The 20134-nt window shown below is 51.4% G+C and overlaps 5 protein-coding genes across 5 annotated transcripts; 1 reads left to right on the top strand and 4 right to left on the bottom strand.

Annotated features, from left to right (window-relative positions):
* Positions 1 to 2382: 2382 nt before the first annotated feature.
* On the bottom strand, positions 2383 to 3798 carry ALTATR162_LOCUS5789 (uncharacterized protein; the record flags this gene model as incomplete). The annotated part of the gene is made up of 1 exon (XM_043313409.1): positions 2383 to 3798. One exon carries the CDS (start codon positions 3796 to 3798, stop codon positions 2383 to 2385), a length of 1416 nt encoding a protein of 471 aa, XP_043169344.1.
* Positions 3799 to 8624: 4826 nt separating this feature from the next.
* On the bottom strand, positions 8625 to 11096 carry ALTATR162_LOCUS5788 (uncharacterized protein; the record flags this gene model as incomplete). The annotated part of the gene is made up of 2 exons (XM_043313408.1): positions 8625 to 9002; positions 9063 to 11096. The coding sequence occupies 2 exons, from the start codon at positions 11094 to 11096 to the stop codon at positions 8625 to 8627; spliced, it is 2412 nt and encodes an 803-aa protein (XP_043169343.1).
* A 2334-nt stretch (positions 11097 to 13430) lies between these two features.
* ALTATR162_LOCUS5787 (uncharacterized protein) lies at positions 13431 to 14120 on the top strand (the record flags this gene model as incomplete). The annotated part of the gene is made up of 1 exon (XM_043313407.1): positions 13431 to 14120. The coding sequence occupies one exon, from the start codon at positions 13431 to 13433 to the stop codon at positions 14118 to 14120; it is 690 nt and encodes a 229-aa protein (XP_043169342.1).
* A 98-nt stretch (positions 14121 to 14218) lies between these two features.
* On the bottom strand, positions 14219 to 15093 carry ALTATR162_LOCUS5786 (uncharacterized protein; the record flags this gene model as incomplete). The annotated part of the gene is made up of 4 exons (XM_043313406.1): positions 14219 to 14313; positions 14413 to 14583; positions 14648 to 14803; positions 14931 to 15093. 4 exons carry the CDS (start codon positions 15091 to 15093, stop codon positions 14219 to 14221), a joined length of 585 nt encoding a protein of 194 aa, XP_043169341.1.
* A 1296-nt stretch (positions 15094 to 16389) lies between these two features.
* ALTATR162_LOCUS5785 (uncharacterized protein) lies at positions 16390 to 19893 on the bottom strand (the record flags this gene model as incomplete). The annotated part of the gene is made up of 3 exons (XM_043313405.1): positions 16390 to 19680; positions 19740 to 19808; positions 19867 to 19893. 3 exons carry the CDS (start codon positions 19891 to 19893, stop codon positions 16390 to 16392), a joined length of 3387 nt encoding a protein of 1128 aa, XP_043169340.1.
* Between the last annotated feature and the right edge of the window lie 241 nt (positions 19894 to 20134).

The following is a 20134-nucleotide window of genomic DNA, read 5'->3' as shown; positions in this document are numbered from 1 at the left end:
TTCGATGCAGTCTGGCAGCGTGCATACCTACGTACCACTGGACGATGAGCGCGTGCTACGAAAGATGCGATGGCATTGCATCATGTTAGAGGGTCTCAAGGTTGGTGCTGAGCTACTGGCTGAACATAAACGAGTGCTTTACATTCAGCTCTTTTCCTCAACTTCTTTCAGCCTCAAATCGCACACCTACCTAGGTAGATTATCCGATTGGCAGTTGTAGTCGACTGTTCACACCGCTACGATCCCTATTCTCATTCGCTAATACAGTCCGCATGAAGCCCCCTTTCTCAATCCAAGCATCCTCGCTCAGCCCCAAAGTCAGAAGAAGAAAGCAGTACATAGTCCTTTACTATACCCTGTGCATAAACCTGACTGGCTAAGTGCCTCCACATCCCGAGCAGATCATCCGAAGGACCAAGATGTTCCAACTTCCCAATCAGTGTAATCACACTACTACTGCAAGTCGAAAGTGAAACACGCACCGCCGCAAGGCCTCGTCTCACCGCCCTTGCTGCCCTGCACAGCTAAACTGGAGATGCAAGGTTCGAGAAAAAACAATACTGGGAGATGTAAGATGTCATTCGAACGGATAATATTTGCTCGGGTAGACGTTGCTACTGGATAGGGAAAGACGTAAGTGATCAACCGCCAAGTGCACTAAATACGGGGCAGTTACTATCCGGCAAGAATATCTGATGCTGATCTTTGGTATACACAACGCTGATGCAACGGCATTGCCGCGAACGCTATCTGCTTGCTTGCATCTAATCCATGCCGTCTAGCCTCCTACATCCTTCTCCGAACCAAAGATTCTCCATAATGCAAAGTCGCCACTCCAAAAATATGTACACATCTAAGAAGAGAAAACTAAACTGGCTACCGTCAGGCGAGCCAGGAGGATACCGAATGTAAAGCCGAGTGAGATGCCGAAAGAATGCCCATCTAAAAATGGGGAACAGGGGTATATGTGAACAATCTGATAGCCAACAGAGAAACCCAGGGCAAACGTTTCGTGATGATTGATAGTACTGAACAAAGGAAAATGAATACTGTCTGCGAACAGAGATGCTGCCGTCGAGGGTGTGCTTGGGATGTACCGTTGTCCTGCGATCCGGTCTTGATGTGGCAGCGGAAGGTGCCTGATATGCCAGATACCATAAACGGTAACCAAGTCGATAGTGTACCTGACAAGAGAGAACCGGCCAAAATGCCGGATGTAATACGAGCCCCCAGTGCCCGACTAGGAAGCGAACAAGTCTAAAGTGGGTTGCAACAGGAAGCTTGCCCCGAAGTCCATATCGAAGAGAACACCGGATATAGTACAAGAAAGGATGTTCGGACCCAGCCGTTCAAATAAAGTTATGCAAGTCGAGTCGGCGCTTAATGAGCAGCGTTAAGGGCCGTAGCCAAGAAAAGAACTTGGCGCAACTCCCCGAGTATAGCAACAACAACCGAGTCCGCAAGGTAAGCGGCGCAGTGAGGCGACCGACCAGCGAGAATAGGAATAATGCCGGTACTGCAGCCGGTGCGAGATACACCCAATGTATACAAACGTCGCATGTTTCGCAACGTGCGGGGTTCGTAAGCGCAAGATAACAACTAAGGCTCGGTAATGCTGCTGTTGCTGACAAAGGCACCAAGCTTCATGGAGGATAATGCAGCCGGGAGGCGGGGAGGCGGAGTATGCAGAACAGCCGCCGTTTGATAGCACAACCTAGCTGCAGTATGCCAACAAGAAAAATGTTGAAGTCATACTAAGACTCGACTGGGTGTCGATGCGCCGCGATAAAACGCCAGATATGACCAGCATGTTCGATTGGGAAAAAGGAAAAGCCCAGATATGCAGCCCACAAAGTAGATCGAAGCCTTTCTCAAAGGGGGAGACGGCAGGATTTGGAAATAGCCTCCGTTATTCTTGATGCAAACAACAAGTTTGTCGTCGTCTTGGAAGTAATCTAGATCCTGCTACCAGCAAATAAAGACCGGGTCGAAATGCGTATGTGTGTATGTGCAGCCATGGAAACGCGACATTGCGATGCAATTTCATGAGATGAGGGAAGACGTTCCTTGGGTGGGGTTGCGGGGCCGTGCACTAAGATTTTGAGATGAAGTGGAAAGGCCGGAATTTGGAGGTCTGGAAGTCTCGATATTCTTTGTCTCATTTCGCTTGCGGGACTGTTGTAAATAATCGCACCTTTTTTTTGGGTCCTTAGGTCAGCAAGCAGGTTCTTGATACCCGATTGCCATGCCAACTTCATTGGTCGCTTTCGCGTTCGCTCGGGTGAATTGGTATTGGAAGTGAGCTTATCGAAGGACCGATAGCGATCGCAATAGCGACCAATCCGGATTCATACGGTTGGGGTGCTGAAACCACGTCCCAATCTAATGGTCACCAGATTCTCTTTTAGGAGATGACGTATATCCTCGATCCCATTGCTGATGTGTTGCGTACTTTGGTGTTTCAGGTTGAGCAGGTGTCGATGTCGGCACGTAATTCTGCTGACTTTGGCCTCGAGCACCATCCCGCTGAGGCGGTGTTCCATATGCCTGATCAGATTTAGATTTCGCCTTGTCATCTGCGTCTCTTGCTTCTTCTGCGATATCGCCTTGCCGCAGAATTGTCTCATGCGCCAGGCCAGAAACGGTGCCTCGCCGGCTTAGTGAACCGGTGGAGCCCTCCGCCGCTCGTGTAGATACATCTGATCGATTTCGTGCGTGTCCTCTTCGTGCAGGTGTCGATGTCGATGATGACGATATGTGCGAGAAGGAGGGCGAGGTGTATGATCCAGGCGCTGATGTAGGCGGCGGTGGAGGGGGATGAGGGCCTTGAGCCTTGCGCTTTTTGGGGGAGCTGGTGTATTCTAGGTCAGACGCATGCGACGCAGCACGTTGCCGTGACTGGTGAACAGGCGAAGTTTTGTATTTACCTGATGGCGTAGCTGGCGGGTTCCCACTTGCGCTCTTTTGCTCTGAAGACGATGATGGCGGTACCCAATGATGAAAGTATATCGAAGGGGAGGATTGCTCTTGCTGTTGCGTCTGTGTCTGCTGCAATTGCTGCACACCTGCTGGTGCCGCAGGAGGTTGCTGAACTGTCATCTCATTGGTAGTCAACCTAGGGAGTTGTGACTGAGGTAATGACCGTGGAGCTGATGCGGCGGGACCACCAAGACCCGTTTGTGCAGCTCTTGAGTGTGGTGATGTTTGCCCACCGGTGTAAGCACTCGTGGGGAGAGGAGCATGCTGAATTTGTGTCTGTAGAGGCTGACCGGGTAGGACTGACGTGGGAGGTAATATCGTCTGAGGAGGTTGCGCCTGGCCAGCATACACTGCTGGTTGTTGCTGTCCAATCAATCGTGGGTCTCTTCGAAGATCTGGAGAAAGTTGTGCTTGTGCCTGAGCTTGCGCTTGTTGATGGGCAGCTTGAACCTGAGTCGTATACTGTTGTATCCATTCGGCACTGATGTTTGCAAGGTTTCCTCCCCCAATACCAGCGAATATTATAGGCACCAGATGAGGCGGTACTCCTCCCTGCATAGACTCTCGAAGCATAGACTGCTCGACTTTACGTTGCTCGAGTCGTAACGTTTCCTGTCTCGTCTTTTCCTCCTCTTGCTTGCGTCTTTCTTCTTCTGCCTTTGCCGCTAGCCAGTTCTTCATTCCGTCTTCCGCACCTTGCCATTGCGAAGGTGCTGGAGGTAACTGACCTAATGACGACGACATTGACGGAGGTCCCCGACCCGGATCTGGCAGCGTCATCGCCGAAGGAGGAGGAAGCCCTCGGTGAGGTGTGCCCATGGTGTGAGAGGAGTTGACTTCCTGTGCAGGTGGGGATAGCCCACGATGGTGCCTGTTTGAATATCGAGCAGCCGTAGAGGAAGAAGAGAAGGCTGGGGAGTAGGCATGAGGTTTGAATTCGAAATCGGACTTGACCGGGTTAGAGAGTGTGAGCAACATGGAGGAAGGTGGAGCCGGTGTGGTAGATGTCGTAGGAGCAATTCAACATTGAAATGAGTCGTTGGGTGGCGCCAAAACTCGTAGGTCCGGAAGGAGAAGGAACAATGTACATACTTATTCACCAGAGTACGTTTACCGGGACCACCATCCACAAATGGCCCGGGATAGGATCGTAGCCGTTGCCTTAGGGCCTAGGCTTAATATGTCCCTGGCAAAGTAGCCTCGATCTGATTCGCGGCGAAAGCAGGGCGACAAAAGAGTACAGTAACAGGCGAAGCTGCATGCAACGAAGATCAAGCCCCGTAGAAGCTCGCGTGGGCCGGCGTGGTCGATCAAGTACAGATTAGAGGGAGGCAAGTGAAAATGGGCAACGGTGGGGAATAGTGTACGAGAAGGGAAGAGGGCCGACTGGAATTGGACCAACCAACGGGGGTGACGGCCGCAAAGGCTTGAGAGTAGTACGAGCAAACGGCAGGCCGTACGTCAATGACGGACGATATGTGGCGTTCGACGGGCGAAGGTGGGAGGGGACCTTTACAGGGATATGCATGAAACGGGATGGTTGTCAGCAAGTGCAATGTTGTTGGAAATGGTAGTGCGCATTCTTGTAGTCCCACCATGTGACGCGCCTCCGGCTCATGCAAACTCTGGTAGCGGTTCCCACTTGTGGCGCTGGCATTTGCCGCAAAACTACTTACGTTCCGTTTGCCAGCCAAGCAAGTTCAGCTTGAAAGCAGTGACGGTAGTTTGATGATACATTGGCCTAGAGCTAGACGTATGGAGTTGGCGTCGCGGATACTTCCACATTGGCCTCGATCAACCCATGGCCCCGTATGCTGTAAAGTGAACAGAATGGAGCTCAAACACACAAGGTACTACCGGGTTGTGCTGTACATGACGATGAATGAGCCCGAAGACTTCGGCATCATTCTGGCCGCACCGGATCGCTCGCATGTTGCTGTCGTAAGGCCGCAGCTGATGACCGCAAATTGGATCACAATGGCTCGACTGGGCGGAATGGCATCAAGCACGCATTCGGTAATTTGTTGTGCAGCTCTGCTCTGGACCACCCTCGCTGCCAGGTTCATGGCATCTGTGCCTGTGGCTGAACGCGAGGCTCAAGGCATGTGGACTGGATGGCGTGGCCTAGGAATCTGAGCCGTGCGCTAACACCAGCCAGCAGGGTCAAACGTCCGGGAGGAAGCGAGCGCAAGATTACCGCTGCTTGGATTGTGAACTGGCTCAACCTAGCTCGTCCAGGTCGCATGATAGGAAATGAAGGGTCGTCACCATCGTCAGACCTCAGCCATGTAATATCCCGAAGTGGAAACGTAAAATGAGGTTTTCGTGTTCTAAGAGCCGCCGTGCTTCGCGACGAAACCTTAGAATTGGTGGAAATGTAGCCTGTGGTCCTGTTGCAGAACATGTTCCGAGTTTAGTGTGATGCCCGAACAAGTATACACATGCCGTCATAGCGTCAACGGCTGAGGGTGCTTTGATGAAAAGCACAGTGGTGGCACGGAGCAAGAGACCATCTTCAACCTGTCAGCCTTGAAGGACCCCTCCGGATCTACATAGCGTGACAAGACGGCATGCTCAATCGATAAGAGGAACGATCATCGAGCCGGCACAAGACCCGGGAGAGTGTCACTTTGAGGTGCTGGAGATGCGCGAAGAGGCAGCCAATGTGCTGATCCTCGCGTGCGCGCTGCCCTCCGTGTACAAGCTTGTGCAATTAGCGACACGCCAGCACTGACGGTGCGTTCCCACCAGAGCCCGTAATGTCAACGCATATGACAGCTCGCAAGCCATCCTTTGGAAGGGACGGGTTAGCAGACGCGGCGTTGCGCAATGCCCGAGCGCCTGGCGTTGGCTCGAACGATCGACTAGAAACGTAAATTTCCGCGTCGGCGCTTAAGCTATACCTATCTTGCTCATGCAGCGGATCTACGTGAAACTCGCGGCGCACCGGATCTGTACGAAGGATCTTTGAGTATGATTTCCGGCCCCGGTTGACTCGTCCTTGGGCCAATCAAATTTATTTTGAACTGTTTAGCATCATAACAGCGGTCGAAATGGGGACACCATGGCGAAATTGCTGTTGACAACACGTCGTCCTTCTGGAGCACGAGATACGGCTGTGGAGAAAGAGCTCTGCTGTCCTGACAAATTTGACAATTTCTCGACCTTGAAATTGCCGAATTGGTAATGCAGGAGTATGAGTGAGTTCAGTAATCATGTTGTCAATGGTTCTGCTTCTTCTGGACGGCGTATCGTGAAGCTGCGTATGCGATACCAATGAAAGCGTGGGTCTTAAAAGAACATGTGGACTGGATCCGCTAACGGTCCAGGTGTGAAGGTGGCTTTTGATACCCATTTTGTATAGCTTCCTTTCCATATGTTAGGTATCGCAGCTAAACGACACCAGTGTGGTCAACGTTCGAAGCTTGTGTTGACTATCCGGAAAGGCATCCACACTTTGGGGCAAGACCGAAAAACGTTAGGACTTGACATGGCGGCTTGATCTAATGATGCACTGTCAAAGCATGTTGCTCCTGCCGTGCAAGAACAGCCAAGCGTCTTCGATCGTGGAAATGATGAGGCTTGCAGTAGGGATGAATAAAAGCAGAAGTAGCACATGCAGTTCAACTCAAGTTCGGGCCATAGCTTTGCTGGATGATGGTCTTACGCCATTATCGGAGAGTCGGAGTGAGGGCTAACCGCGAAGCTGCTGCTAATGCACCCCTGCAGCAGTAGTCAATGGACAAGAGGAGCCGGTGTACTCGTCTGATCGCGATGCTTTGCGGTAGACGAGACAAAGCCAGACGGGTAGTCGCTGAAAACTGCACAGGGCGCACGTAGCTGCAATACCGTGGACGATCTGTCGCATCCGTTGTGTAGGCTATTGGACCCGTCGCTAGTGAGCCGATTAGTGTACTGAGATGTGAATGACTACCCACCGGCTAGTCTTCCATGGTGTAAACCTCCGACAAAACCTGCACCTCGTCATCGCTTGCCTTTCCTAAGCTGACTGTCGCAAGTGGCGTGGTCGCGGGAAGGGTGTTGCAACCTACACATGGTCGATTGCTGAATCGAGCGAAGATGTTGCTGATCTTCGCTTCACATTCAGAAAATCAGACCATAGATCAGCGTCGAGTTGCTCTGGTCTTGTTGATCAAATCGGCTCTTGCACCCGCGAAAGACGACACGTTGTCCTCCCGTTCGGAGCAGCCGACTGTAACTCAGGACGGAAGCAGATAGTCGACGCGGTCACCCACTTACGACAAGGCGGTAGTTGAGGGAGGCAAAGTGTACACGTAGTGGGGAGGCGAATATACTAGTCGGGGCAGGATGTAGCGATGGTTCGCCACCTGAATCGGCATCTATGACTTCCTCATCGGGAGTCATCGCAACTCTACCCGGTGCACATGGCTATTTTTACCGACACAGCATACACAATCGTTCTCGGGCAATACTTTCTTACACAGCACGAGTGTTGATCGTGTATTCTTCCACCCATTAGGCTGTATGTCGGTTGGAGTAGTTGCCCGAAAGCAGCACCTCTGCCTCACTTTTCGTCTACCCGTGTGGCTTCGGCCTTACGCAACCGATTCAGAGAGGAGGATATACACCAAATTATTAGGTTTACATGTGAAAAGGCTCATCACGTGCTCCGCTACACCTGCGAGTTTCGAATCCCTTGTCTGAGCGAATATTGTAGAGGTTCCCGTATCTTTGGAAGATCGTCAGTCCACCTTCCTGGTTCCTTTCCCTTCCCGTACGTGGAGCCACAATCTGGCGGACCCAGCAATACTCCCTGTTACCCGTCGCCGCAGTCCGTCCGCCGGCTGTATGTCACCCGCCAAAGAAGCGATGATCACTTATACTTGGTCACAAATCAGTGCTTCGATGATGATCTTGCACGAAAACGTTATTGTTGTCTGCAAATCGCTTGCCCTTCCAGAAGCTTCAGACGTTCGAGAACATGTTCTACAGTTTGGTCGCTAACGTTGACATATCCATGTTGTTGAGTGATTAACGATTATATTACTACATCTAGTCCGAATTATGCTGGATAAATGTTATGACGATGTTCCCTATGTCGCTTGACCGGTGAAAATGCAGGCAGAAAAGAAAAGCAAGAGGTATCTTGGTGAAGAGTCATTCCATGCATGCGCCGAAGTTTGAGATTGTCCTCAAAAGAAACGAAAGAAAAGAAGCCACCGCGGCACGCAACCCTACCATCAGGTCAAAGGACGCTCTCCCGAAACATGCCTGGAAGAAACGTGGCCCAAACGTTGGCGAGTCAAGCATTCCTCATACCACAGTAGTGGTTGTGTCATCCACGTCGCACCGCTAAAAGACGCCAAAGTGGTAAATAAGAAGTGATATGTCGCGGGTAAATCCTGAAAAGCGTAGGTGGTATAGCCCGAAAAAACAAAAAGGTTAATGTCGCAAATCTTGGAAAACGTACCAGCCACGTTGTAGCTACGCGACCGATGGAACACCATCGCAAGCCACCCATCTGAAAAGATCGACTGTTGGCTTCTGGAAATGGTATGGAAGGAGAGGTATTCGGTTGGATGTGGTTCCGTGTTCGGCGGTGTACCAAACTCCAACTCGCAATGCGCCCGCTTGCAAGATCGCGCGCTTCCGCCGGGTCGGTGTCAGGTTCCAGGATTCCGGAGCGCCGGCCTACCTTCAGCATTGGCTCGCTTCTTCCGCATTTTATATTCAGCCTTCGCCACGCGCATCAACAACTCTTCGTCTTTGATGGGGATCCACGATGTCAACACCTTCATTGCGTTCTCGAAGTCAGAGTCCAGCAAGATTTCTCTCGTCGCGTCAATAAGCGCAGCCGATGTTGCATGCAACACGTCCATGTCTCCACTGAAGTTGGATGTCGGCGAGTTGGAATGAGATTTGTCCCCCAGTAGCATAAAGACGTCCCAGACGCGTAGCTGAGCTGGAAAAGGTAACGAATAGTTGAACAGCGTCAGGTACCACCGGGTACCGTACGCGGTCGAGGTAATGCCAAGATCAGTCTACAGAAGAGTTTGATTAGCATGTACACCAAGACGTCAGCCTCTTCGGTAATGACTTACTAGCTTCTTTGCGACATCACCTCCCCGCAGCCAGTTCAGCTCAAAGTCATCTAGAGCCTCCATGAGCCCTTCAAAACCAGCTTCATAGAGTCTTTCCATGCCTCGAAGCTGCCACAACCGCACTAGCATGACAAAAGCTCGATCTTCTTCGTAGTAACAAAGTAGCGTTGCGGTTAGCGCTGCCATGCCTTGGACATAGCCTGTTTCAGGCAAGTACAGTGACATTGCATGTAGTACGCGGAATAGGAGTCGTTGGCCTCCACGGTATCGCCGCCGGAACATGATATGTCTGTTGATTGTGCGCGGCACATCCACATCAATCTGTACGTCCTCTGCAGAACTCTCCAATTGAAGCTCATAGAAGCTTTCGATGAGCTCCTCTTCGGTCGGACTGTTCGCATCGGCTTTGGCACTTGCAGCAAGGAACGAGTACCAGGCGGTCGCCCTCCACCGATCAGGAATGCCCTTCCAGGTGCGAGAGATGACCTTAGGGTCTTTGGTATCGAATTCGAATAGCATGCCACCCTTGTCTGCCCCCGCTTTGACAACCTTGGCCATCTTACGCCATTTGTCGTTGCGCTTGATCTCCTTTGCTTTCATTGCCTGGGCAGCCCTTCCTCCCTCTTGCTGTTCCGCAACCTCGGCTAGACCAGGTGGTAGCTTGAGCATGTCACTCGCCTCATCCCTCAGTCTGCGGTCTCGGTTGTGGGGTAGCCTGTTTGTCGCGTGCCGCAGTGGCTTGTGGATGCTGTGCGTATCTGAAGTCCGACCTGAGAAAATAGATCTTGGGGGTCTTGAAGATTTGCCAGAAAGCCGCCGCTTAGGTGAGCCTGAACGGGGGTCCACAGAACGAGCAGAGCGTGCTCTTGATGCACTTCGTCCTAATCGCCGTCGCCTAGGCTCTTCTGATAGCAATTGTAGTGTTGTAGTGACTCGGTGCATGCGGGGTTCGTCAGGACCGTCTAGGCCGTCGCCGTTAGATTTCGACTTGGTCTTCTTGGGTATGATGAACCCGTATCGGTCGACCTCTGCACCTTCAAGATCCGCCCAGTCTTCGAGACCACCAGCTGTCTCTGTAGGTTCTTTGACTATCACGCTCCCGTGCCGTGAGCTTATCAGTGAGCTTGTATCCTCATTGCCCTCCACGACCACTGACGAGCCATTGGCTGGGGTGTTGGTAACGGCGCTGCTGCCCAGATAGCTGTTCTGAACACTGCTGGTCTCCTCCTCGGGTGTATCCCAGTTCACAGCACTCTCGTTGCCGTGCATATACATGCAGCGTACTTTGCGCGACAGTGTCATCTCGTCGGCTGACAGTACTCGGTGGTTCGTTGATCGTGCGCGGGTCGAATAGCGTGAGATGGATCGCGGTGAGAGATGCTTCGTGGCGGGTGTGGGTGAGGGTGAAGGTTCCTGTTTGGGTGATTCATTGGGTTGCGCCTGCTCCTTCTGTCGCGGTGGTGTGCTTGGTGCAGGCGCGCTTTCCACAAGAAGGTCCATTTGTTTACTTCGCCTGTTTACCTTTTTGCCACCCAACATCATGCTGCCTCGCTTAGAGAAAGATATTTGCGCGTCCGAGGAGAAGTCGTCGAAGCTGCCTGTGGGAATGTATGTGTCTAGACCTGGGAATTCGCCCTCTTCCTCGAATGTGGCATCGTCTACTGAGCAGCGCTGCCGTGGCACATGGCTCTTGGAGCTAGAGGAGTGTTCATCTTGCACTACAATAGCAGGTAGACTCGGCGTCTTGCGCAGGCTGGTTGGCGAAGGCGGTTCGTTGGTGGTAGTGCCATTTGAGGTTGCTAGGGCCGAATCTCTGCGGTCATCGCCTTCACTCAGTAGCGTCCGCTTCAAGGAAAAAGCTCGAGGTCCAGGTGAAGTGCGTGGTCGGCGGACATTGGTGAGCCATGATCGTGACGCGAGGCCCTTGGTCAACGAGATGCTGTGTGCATTCGAGGGGACCGGTGACAACTGATTCGAGGCCTCGGACGTCTCCACCGCGGCGTGGCCAGAGGGAACTCCAGCCTCATCTCTCATCATGTGAGGCGCAGGCTGGTCCTGGTCATAGAGTCGGTCCCTGGAGAGAATAGCGGCTTGCAAAGCGAAATGAAGGGAAATGAAAGGGTGTGGGCGAGACGGCAACCTGCGACTCTGCCTTCCAGAGTGCAGCGACGAAGGTATCCCGGGCTATGTTTGAACAACGTAACAGCGTCAATGCTATGGGTAAATGGTGCAATTGAAAAGTAAAGATCTATGCGACCACTATGAGATCAAAAGGGACCCTGGCATGGCTTGACTTGACTGAGGAAAAGGGGCGTCGCTATCAACGGGGTCGTGGGTCGCATGCCTTCTCCAGACTTGTTGCCGGCCGGAGATTGCCCAACGCGCCCGGTAGAAGGGTGACGCCTGCTCACTTGATCGTTGACCGGCCCGTACCTGCCTCAACCACGACATCCTATATTCCTTTGTTCCTCACCGCATCACCGCTTCACACCTCTTGGGTTTTGCCTTCGTAATTCTTCATAGAGACATGATGCGTAGATACCGAGCTTCCTGCAATCAGGGCTCGAGATGCCCCGCTGAGCCGTCGCGACACCCCACAAAAGCCAAAACCCGGCGATGATCGCGGTTCCACATGTCAAATAAACTTTCCGATGATGGCTCCTGAAAGCGGATTCGAACTAATAAATCCCAACATCATATTCCAGCTCAGCTGCTATCGTATCAGTTGTCATACGACCAAGATTCAAACAGAGCAAGAGCTCCGTCAACACAGAAAGAGCTGGATGCAGAGCACGTTCTTTCATTGAGTGGCACAGGCAATTACAGCCTTCTCGTGCTTGCCACGCTGACAACCAAGCAACCTGTTCTCTTTGTCCAACTTGCCAAGGGCTGTCTCATTGTGGTAGCTCTAACAGGAAGGTGCTTTCGACCTTCTCTTACTTGCATACCACTACTCAAACTATCACCAGTACGCTTGGCCAGTGTATGAGTCTTACAACATACTGCGCTTGTTTGTACGCCGGCAACACGTATTCTGATCGACCCGAAGAGGAAGGGTTTCGATATATGCGTATTACAGTGAGTTGAACAGTCGTGTTGAGTTCTAGGGACAACGAGAAGTCTTTCGCAGAGGCTCAGAGAGCCGCGTGGCCATGTAACGTCTGTCGAAACTTTTCCAAAGACGCTTATTCACTTCGAGCAACTACTCGTACTACCGGGCGGCACAGTGGTTTAGTGTAACAACGCTGATTTGGGCGCTCGCGAAGACTGTTCTGGGTTTCTGTGGCCTGATGAAGATTCGGCACCAACTGCATTTTCGAGCCATGTATGGCAGCAAATCTTGTCCTTGCGGTAAATCCATACGAAACTTGTTGGTATGCGGGTCCCAGTACTTGCTACACCTTCCATATGCCTGTAGATCCTAGCAAACACCTCTGCTGAGGCTATCTTCCAAGGATCACGACCTACCCAGAAAGACCGTCGGAAGTCGAAAAAAATCTTGTTTCACACTAGAGATTTCCGTAAATCCCTTCCTATTTGATCGTCGGTCTTAACACAAGCATACCTTCGTTGATGCTGATGCTATCTTGACTTGGTTGGTTTTTCATCAGGCTACTAACAGCTTTGAGAAGTGGGTTTTCTTATACAGTCATCAACAAGCGTTACATCCCATCGTAGTCTGGATAGCTTACTCCAACTGACAATGTTTCTTGCCGATAATGTAAGCAATCTGCGATTCCAGTATGAATCCGCTCATCTGCATCGGCCGTCACAGCATGGTTCTAGCACGAGCATATCCTTCTCAACTTCAACCAACCAGGTCCATCATCATCCCCAGATGTGTCCAACGAACGATTGTTCCTGCAAAGAAGCCCCACTCTGAATTCGTGAACCGTGGGGCATGCACCCAGCTACCCCTCATCGCTTTTCAGCGTGTCGTCAGTAAGCGGCTATGCATTAATGTTCAATTGCGGGGAACATGCGACGAACATCACACGATTGGCATAACCAAGGAACTTTGCGTAGAAAGAAATGGTGTGAGAACACATAAAAGTAAAGTATTCCATTTAGACGTGTCTGAGTAAAGGGCTACTGGTGATGGCATCTTCCCTAGATCTGGTCAATCAGGCTCCCGAGGTATGCGACTGGAAGTCATTGCGACATACAATATGACTGACGATTAATTCCAGGGAACTAAACTATGGGCACGTTACTCTGCGTCTCCCTTATCTACCACGAACCTAACACTACTGTCATCAGGTCCTCCACCTCGGCATACTCGAATGTGACGATGGCTGGTTTCTCCGCGCAGCGAACGTCTCCTCACTATCTGATCCCAATCCCATAAGCAAGCGTCGCAGACTCGTCATGCTCGGCATACTCATCGAACACCCAACCGAAGGTCTCATCCTCTACGAAACCGGGGGCGGAGAAGACTACCCCAACCTCGTCGGCACGCACGTCCAAGACGTCTTTTCACGAATCGACTACGACAAGTCTATGAACCTAGACGAGCAAATCGCCTTGACCGGTCACAAGATCGACGACGTGAAGATGGTCATCATAGGTCACTTACACCTCGATCATTCTGGTGGCCTTGACCATTTCAAAGGCAAAAACATACCCGTCTACGTTCATGAGCTCGAGCTCAAACATGCCTTTTATAGCGTTGCTACAAAGACTGATCTCGGGGTTTACCTTCCCCACTACCTTACTTTCGACATCAACTGGGTTCCTTTCCATGGCCCGTACTACGAAATCGCTCCCGGCATAAACCTGCACCATGCGCCTGGACACACACCCGGACTGACGATCATGCAGGTAAACTTGAAGGAGAGTGGGACCTGGATTTTCACAAGTGATCAGTATCATGTCAAAGAAAACTACCGGGATAGCATACCGCAGGGTTGGTTGGCACGGGATCACGACGCGTGGGTTCGGAGTCATCAGATGATCAAGGGATTGCAAAAGAGAACGAGTGCGAAAGTGGTGCTAGGTCATTGCTGGGATACTATTAAAGAGTTGGGCGTTGAATTTGCGCCCAAGGCCTATAAATGAGCGTATGTGAGTGGTAACGTTAGCGGAAAGCACTAGTAAGATTTGAACAGACTGCTCGTTATACTGCCCTGTTCATTTCATTCAAAGTATGTTCTAATCTAGGCCTTGTACCATTCCCCGAAAAAGTCCCTCATGTCCCTTACCATCTCATCCGGACACTCCATGCAAGCAAAATGCCCACCACGATCATGATCTATGAACTCTGTTAGCTTATCCAACCATTTCGTCATCCTTTCCCCTATTCTATCCCATGCGAAACGCGTCTGAAACCCCAATTGCAGATACGACATACCTCTAAAGAACTTCAAATCCGTACAAGTAGTCTCGACCCCGCTTTTCGGTGCTGGGAAAGCATCGTAAGGAAATGTGCTCACGCCCAAGGGCACACGAATTAGGTTCTCGTCTTTAGCGTCAAATTTGGTGTACATCTCGTGGCGCACATTGTTGTAGTATGACAGCATGCCTGTGATGTTTCTGTTAGTACGGCACGTATACGAGGAAGGAGCGTGGGAATGAGGATGACATACTGGTCATAACACTCGGTGGGGTGAAGAAATACAATGAAAGTGTCGTGCAAAGATCATGCAACCACTGCTCGTTATCGAGTGTCGCTGTGCCCAAGCTTGGGTCGGCAAGTTCGTTATACTTTTCGCCGAAGAACATCATGATACCGACGGGGTTATCTGTCGTGTTTTCAATGTTAGCTTACCATTCAGATTTTGGTCTTGCTCGTCCTCATCTTGCCTCACATTCATTTCTCACCGTGTCAAACAAACACTAGAACCCCTGAAATAGGGCACTGCAACATACCGTTGAAAGCCACCCCAATGGTCTGCGGCCGAGTTCTCATCTCAATCGCATACCCCATATGTCCCTCATCCAGCTGCTTCCCCAAGAACCATTCCGCTCTCGCGAGCCCCTTCTTCTCCTTCTCCGTCAAATCAGCGCCTTCGGGAGGTGCACCAGGACACATGTTCGTATGCATTGCTTTGCAATTGGGATATCGGCCGGAACCCAGTTCACGAACGACCCAGTGGCCCCAGTCACCAGCCTGGGCGGCGTAGGACGTGTACTGTGGGGTAAAGTGTTAGTTGAAGGGGTTTGTGGTAGGGGATTGTAAGGGGGTTAGACAGATGTTAATATGGTACATTTCAAAACAAGCCAGTCAAAGGACGTACACCAAGTCTCTCCATCAACTCATCAAACATCCTCGCAGTTTCTTGCAAAGTATGTCCTCTGGGTGGACCCTGTGACCAGCAATACCCCGGTAAAGACGGAACAACGAGATCGAAGGCTGGTTGCTTGTCGTTTTCAGGATTCAGCAAGGGTTGCATCACGTTTTGAAACCTATGTTCTTTTCGTTAGCTAGCATGCTTCCCTTCCATATGCTCCCAAATCTCCCAGCCTTTCCTGAACCCAACCCTACCCAATGGCAGTAGAACGGAGAAGGAAAATAGAGAAAAAGACAACATACTCAAACCACGTCCCCGGCCACCCATGCACCAACAACAACGGCAATGCATCCTTTCTCTCAGCCTTCTCGTGTATGAAATGTACCTTCAACCCCTCAATCTCAGTTGTATAATGTTTCCACACACTAATCTGGTTCTGCGCTCTCTTCCAATCAAAACTGGTTGAGCCAGTGGCCATATAGTTTGTGTACCCACTCAAGCGATGGTCCATAGTCTTCACCGGCATCAGGTACAATGGGTTGGGTAGGTAGTCTTGTATCGGCTAGTTTGCGAAACAGACGGTCGACTTCTGATTGGGGGATTGTGGGGTCGAATGGCATTATTTTGTCTGCCATCTTGAGTTGTTTCGCTTACTCTGGATGGTTGGATAAAGTCTGGATTATGGGGCGATGATATTATGGACACTTACGTATAAAGTATCGAAGTAACCCCGCATGTCAATCGATCTTGACGTCGATAATGTTGACATAGCTTCAGTGATTCAGTTTAGCACCAGGCTATTGCGTCACTGGGCTGTCATATGCAGGGACTACTAGTACACGGACTGGCGCAAGATGACCATCGTGGGTCGTGCTGGGCGGCGATGAGATGATGTTGTACAGGCTGGGTAACGTCGTCGAGTATACGAGGAATAGTCATGAAATGAGTGTAGTGAAGTTTAACAGGCGGTGATTTCATTCGAATAATGTGTAGCAGATGATGTGGCTTGGGGGTCCCAAAGTATTTTCGAGTCTCCATCGAAATTTTATAATACTTCAGCTGCCTCCAGCTCTGTCTGTCTATTCATTGCCCAATCCCTATTTCTTCTTCGAGCCTCTCCCGCCCCTCGCACTCTTCTTTTTGCCCTTAGCAATATCGGCACCGCGGCGACCGCCAGCAATCATAACTCGTACCTTACTAACAGGCACAACCCCTACAACCTCAGTCTCCTTCCATCCCCTAATCAGCTCAATCTCCTTTGGCCAGATACGCTCTACGTCCTGGGCGTTCTTGTCGATTATCTTGGCATCTTTTCCAGCGTGATCCCAGATAGAAAGGACCTCCTTGACGGCTTTACCGCGTTTGGTGGAGCCAGGTTGGATCTTGGCTTTGTATTTGTAGGTGGAAAGAGCTGACCAGGGAGCACATACGGGAATGGCCGTGAGCAATTCGTCATTTGGTAGTGGTCGCCCTGTGAAGGCGTCTAGGTTCTGCAAGTTTGTTTTGAGGACCTCATCGCCTTCGTCATCTTCCTCGGCGTTCTCGAGGGCGCGTAGGCGAGCCTCTTCGGCAGCTTTGCCTGCGGCTTGAGCGCGGAGATGTTGGTCGCGACGCCGTTGCTTGTCGGCCTGTGCTTGCTCTTCTTTCTGGCGCTTTTCTTGAGCGGCAGCTTCGGCAGCCTGCTGCCCGGACTTGGAACCTAAGAGGCGCATCGCTAGTTCACGGTCCTCTTCATCTTGCGCAGCGTACTTCGCAGCCTGCTTCTTTGCTTTCGCGCGCTTGCCTCGGGGCAGGGGCGCGTTCTTTGGTTTTGTGTTCTGCGTTGTTACTGTGCCGGGTGCCTTCACCGGGCCCTTCGCGCTGCCCTCTTCGTCGGATGAAGCCTCCTCTTGTTCAGCACCGTCAGCTGCAGGCCCTGCGTCGGATGGAACTCGGGGTAGATCTTGGAGTTGACCTTTCCTTGCTAGGCGACGTTCTCTTGCAGATAGTTGTCGCTTACCAGTGGATTTTGAGGTCCGTTCGGTATCTGCTACAGAGCCTGCATCTTCTTGAGGTTCTTCATTCGCAGCAGAACCACTTCTACCACCAGACATGGCATACTCGTCGCCATCCTTGGCAGTTACTGGCTCATCTTCCTCGTCAGAATCGTCTCTCATGTCCGTAGTCCTGGATTGGAGAGGATTGCTCCTGGGCGCTGCAGCCTCAGATTCGGCATCACTCTCCTCAGTCTGTTCCATCTTTGCATCGGGAAAGTCGTCTTCCGAGTCGGAGTTGATCTTTGCGTCCGGGAAGTCGTCGTCGTCATCGCTATTGTCGATCTTGGACGTGTCTGCAGTCTTCGAATCATCCGCGGGCTCGTCAACCATCTCCGCAGCGGAAACTGCAGTCTCTTGCACACGATGTTTGTGGTGGTTGGCCTTGCTTGAATCACTGATCTCAAACATGACAGCGAGACCTACGACCAGCTGAGCTGGCGGCAGGAATTCCTTCTTGCCCTTGACATTGAACATGCCAGCCGAGAGGAACTCGCCCGTCTGCCCAGTCTTGCTGACTTGATCGCTACGAACCCACCAAGCTGACATGACGGCTTTTGAGTCCCATGCGTCAGATGTACAAATGCAGAGGTTACCCGCTTGCGATAGTGTTGACGGAGGGATGGGAGCATCTGGAGTATCGGGCTTGTTCTTGATAATCATTGGCATCGCTCCTTTGACATCGGCATGAACGTATACATCTCCTTTTCGCAAGAAGCGTCGGTAGATGATCTCGTTCTGTTGGGCATCCTTGCCTCCAAGGACCAGGTAGCCATCTGAGGAGATGAAGTATATGTACTTTTCGAACCACTGTTGCTTGCGCACTGGTCGCAATACCTCCTTCTCTTGCTTTAAGCCCTTCTTCAGGTCCTCTGTAACCTTCTTCTCATGGCTCTTCAACGCCCTAGTTGATGCTTGCAGGGTACGATCCTCCTTATCGGCAGCTGTCTTCTTTTGGTCGAAGTATTCTGTTGAGTTCGCCCATGCGCTCAAAGCGAGGTCGATGTCGATAGCCAGTTGAGGCCGAGCAGATACCGCTGGTGTGGGAGCCTTCTTCTTAGGACTCTCGTCCTCGTCGTCTGAATCTTCACTCACGGAGCTTGTCTCGTTACCCTCATCTTCTCCCTCTTGCCCCTCCTCCCAGTTGGTCTCGTCTAGTAGTAGGGTGACAGTGTTCTCATGCAGTTTCAGCGGTAGTTTGATGAGTTGCGCGACCGCATTGCCGGAGTTTTGCTCACGCTCGATCAAGCGCGCAATATCGACCCAATCCATGCCTTGCCTGATCAATCCATTGATAGCTTCGGTAGCTTCGGTAACACGATGCACGTTTGCCAGTATCGCTTCCGCCTTGCGGAAATTAAGATCTTGCACTTGCTGTAATCCACCAATTCGATCCTCGTGTTCTTTGCGTGCCTTTTCCAGCTTCTTCTTGGCCTGTTGTTCGCGCTCCGTCAACTTGGACTCCAGCTTCTGTCCTTCTATCGAGGAGAAGAATTCGTCTACCGCCTTGTTGAAACCATCAAACTCGAGGAATGTGTAGTCGGAGTTCTCAAACTGCTGCGGACGGAAAGGATGGAAGTCATCGTACAGTAATTTTGATTTTTCGGACGCCTCATCATCGGCCGTAGGTGCAGACGGATTTGGCTTAGCTAGAATGTAGCCCTTGATCTGGTCTGGTGTTGTGATCTCGTCGGTGATCTTCCTTGCGTTCTTGAGCACCTCTACAAGCTTATCCAGAAGACTGTCATCAGCGAGTACCTCCTCGGGCTTGAGGGTCGAATCGAAGTTTGCAATGTGCAGCGCATGGTCTACTAGCAAAGGAGGACATTCGGTGATGGAAACAGCCAGCGCCTTCCTCAAAGAATCCTTGCCTGCCTTCTTCGCCTTCTTTCCTGTTGCTACAGGCTGATCTTGTTGTTTATTAACCGCCTTCTGTAGTCCCTGACGCACCCGCTCCTGTGTAAGCTCTGGAGCGCCACCGTAATTCTGTCGCAGGGTCAGGTTATATTTCAGGCCGACCCTCAGCCTCTCGTGTTCCTCGCCTTCATCCACATTGCGCAACAGAGACAATACGTTCAGATCGGCATCGGTCAGAACGATGTTGCCGCCAGCGTAGAACTCCAAGTACAGCCTGTACAATCCATCGGAGAATTGGAACTCTAGGATGCGGTCGGTACCGATCTGGGCGATTGAGGTGATTCGCCTTGTTTTCAGATATTTGCGCAGCTTTGCGACAAAGGCGGAAGGCGCAGCGGCCGTTGTTCGCGCATATTCGGTAAGGTGGCAGCGGAAGCCGGAGTCGATGAGGAGCTGTTCACGGTGATCGGGCTTGTGGAACTTGATGAGGAAGATTCTCTACTCAAACATCAGCAAGAAGGCCACACTGCGTTGGTAGTAAGTCGGTCGATGCATACAGAGCTCAGATCATAGACATTGGTGACTCGGAGCGAAGTGAGTTTGGCGGAAAGCTCATGGGCTATGACCTAGCCAACTGTTAGAAACATGTCTTTATTCACATGGACTGGAACTACTCGCCTTGACGTCCAAGCTGGAAAACCTCTGCTTCATGGTGATGTCGTGTGCAGAGTCTGTGGTTAGTGGGGTTGCCGACTGTTGGTGGGCTGCGGCGATGACGAAGGTCCGCAAGTAGCGCGATTGCAAGGGTCATGGAAAATGCATGTGGTTCCTGGCCTAAACGCTTACTAACGGCCTCTTTCACATTCAAGGGGAAAACACAGGTCTGTGCGAGACGTCAGTAGAAGCTGGATATATTCATCGGATCTTTATCTTGTGTAGCGCGCTACCTACT

The sequence above is a fragment of the Alternaria atra genome (genome assembly GCF_907166805.1).
Source record: "Alternaria atra isolate CS162 genome assembly, contig: 25, whole genome shotgun sequence".
NCBI lineage: Eukaryota > Fungi > Ascomycota > Dothideomycetes > Pleosporales > Pleosporaceae > Alternaria > Alternaria atra.
Note: the sequence above shows the minus strand (reverse complement) of the source record. Positions and strands in the feature narration are given on the sequence as shown.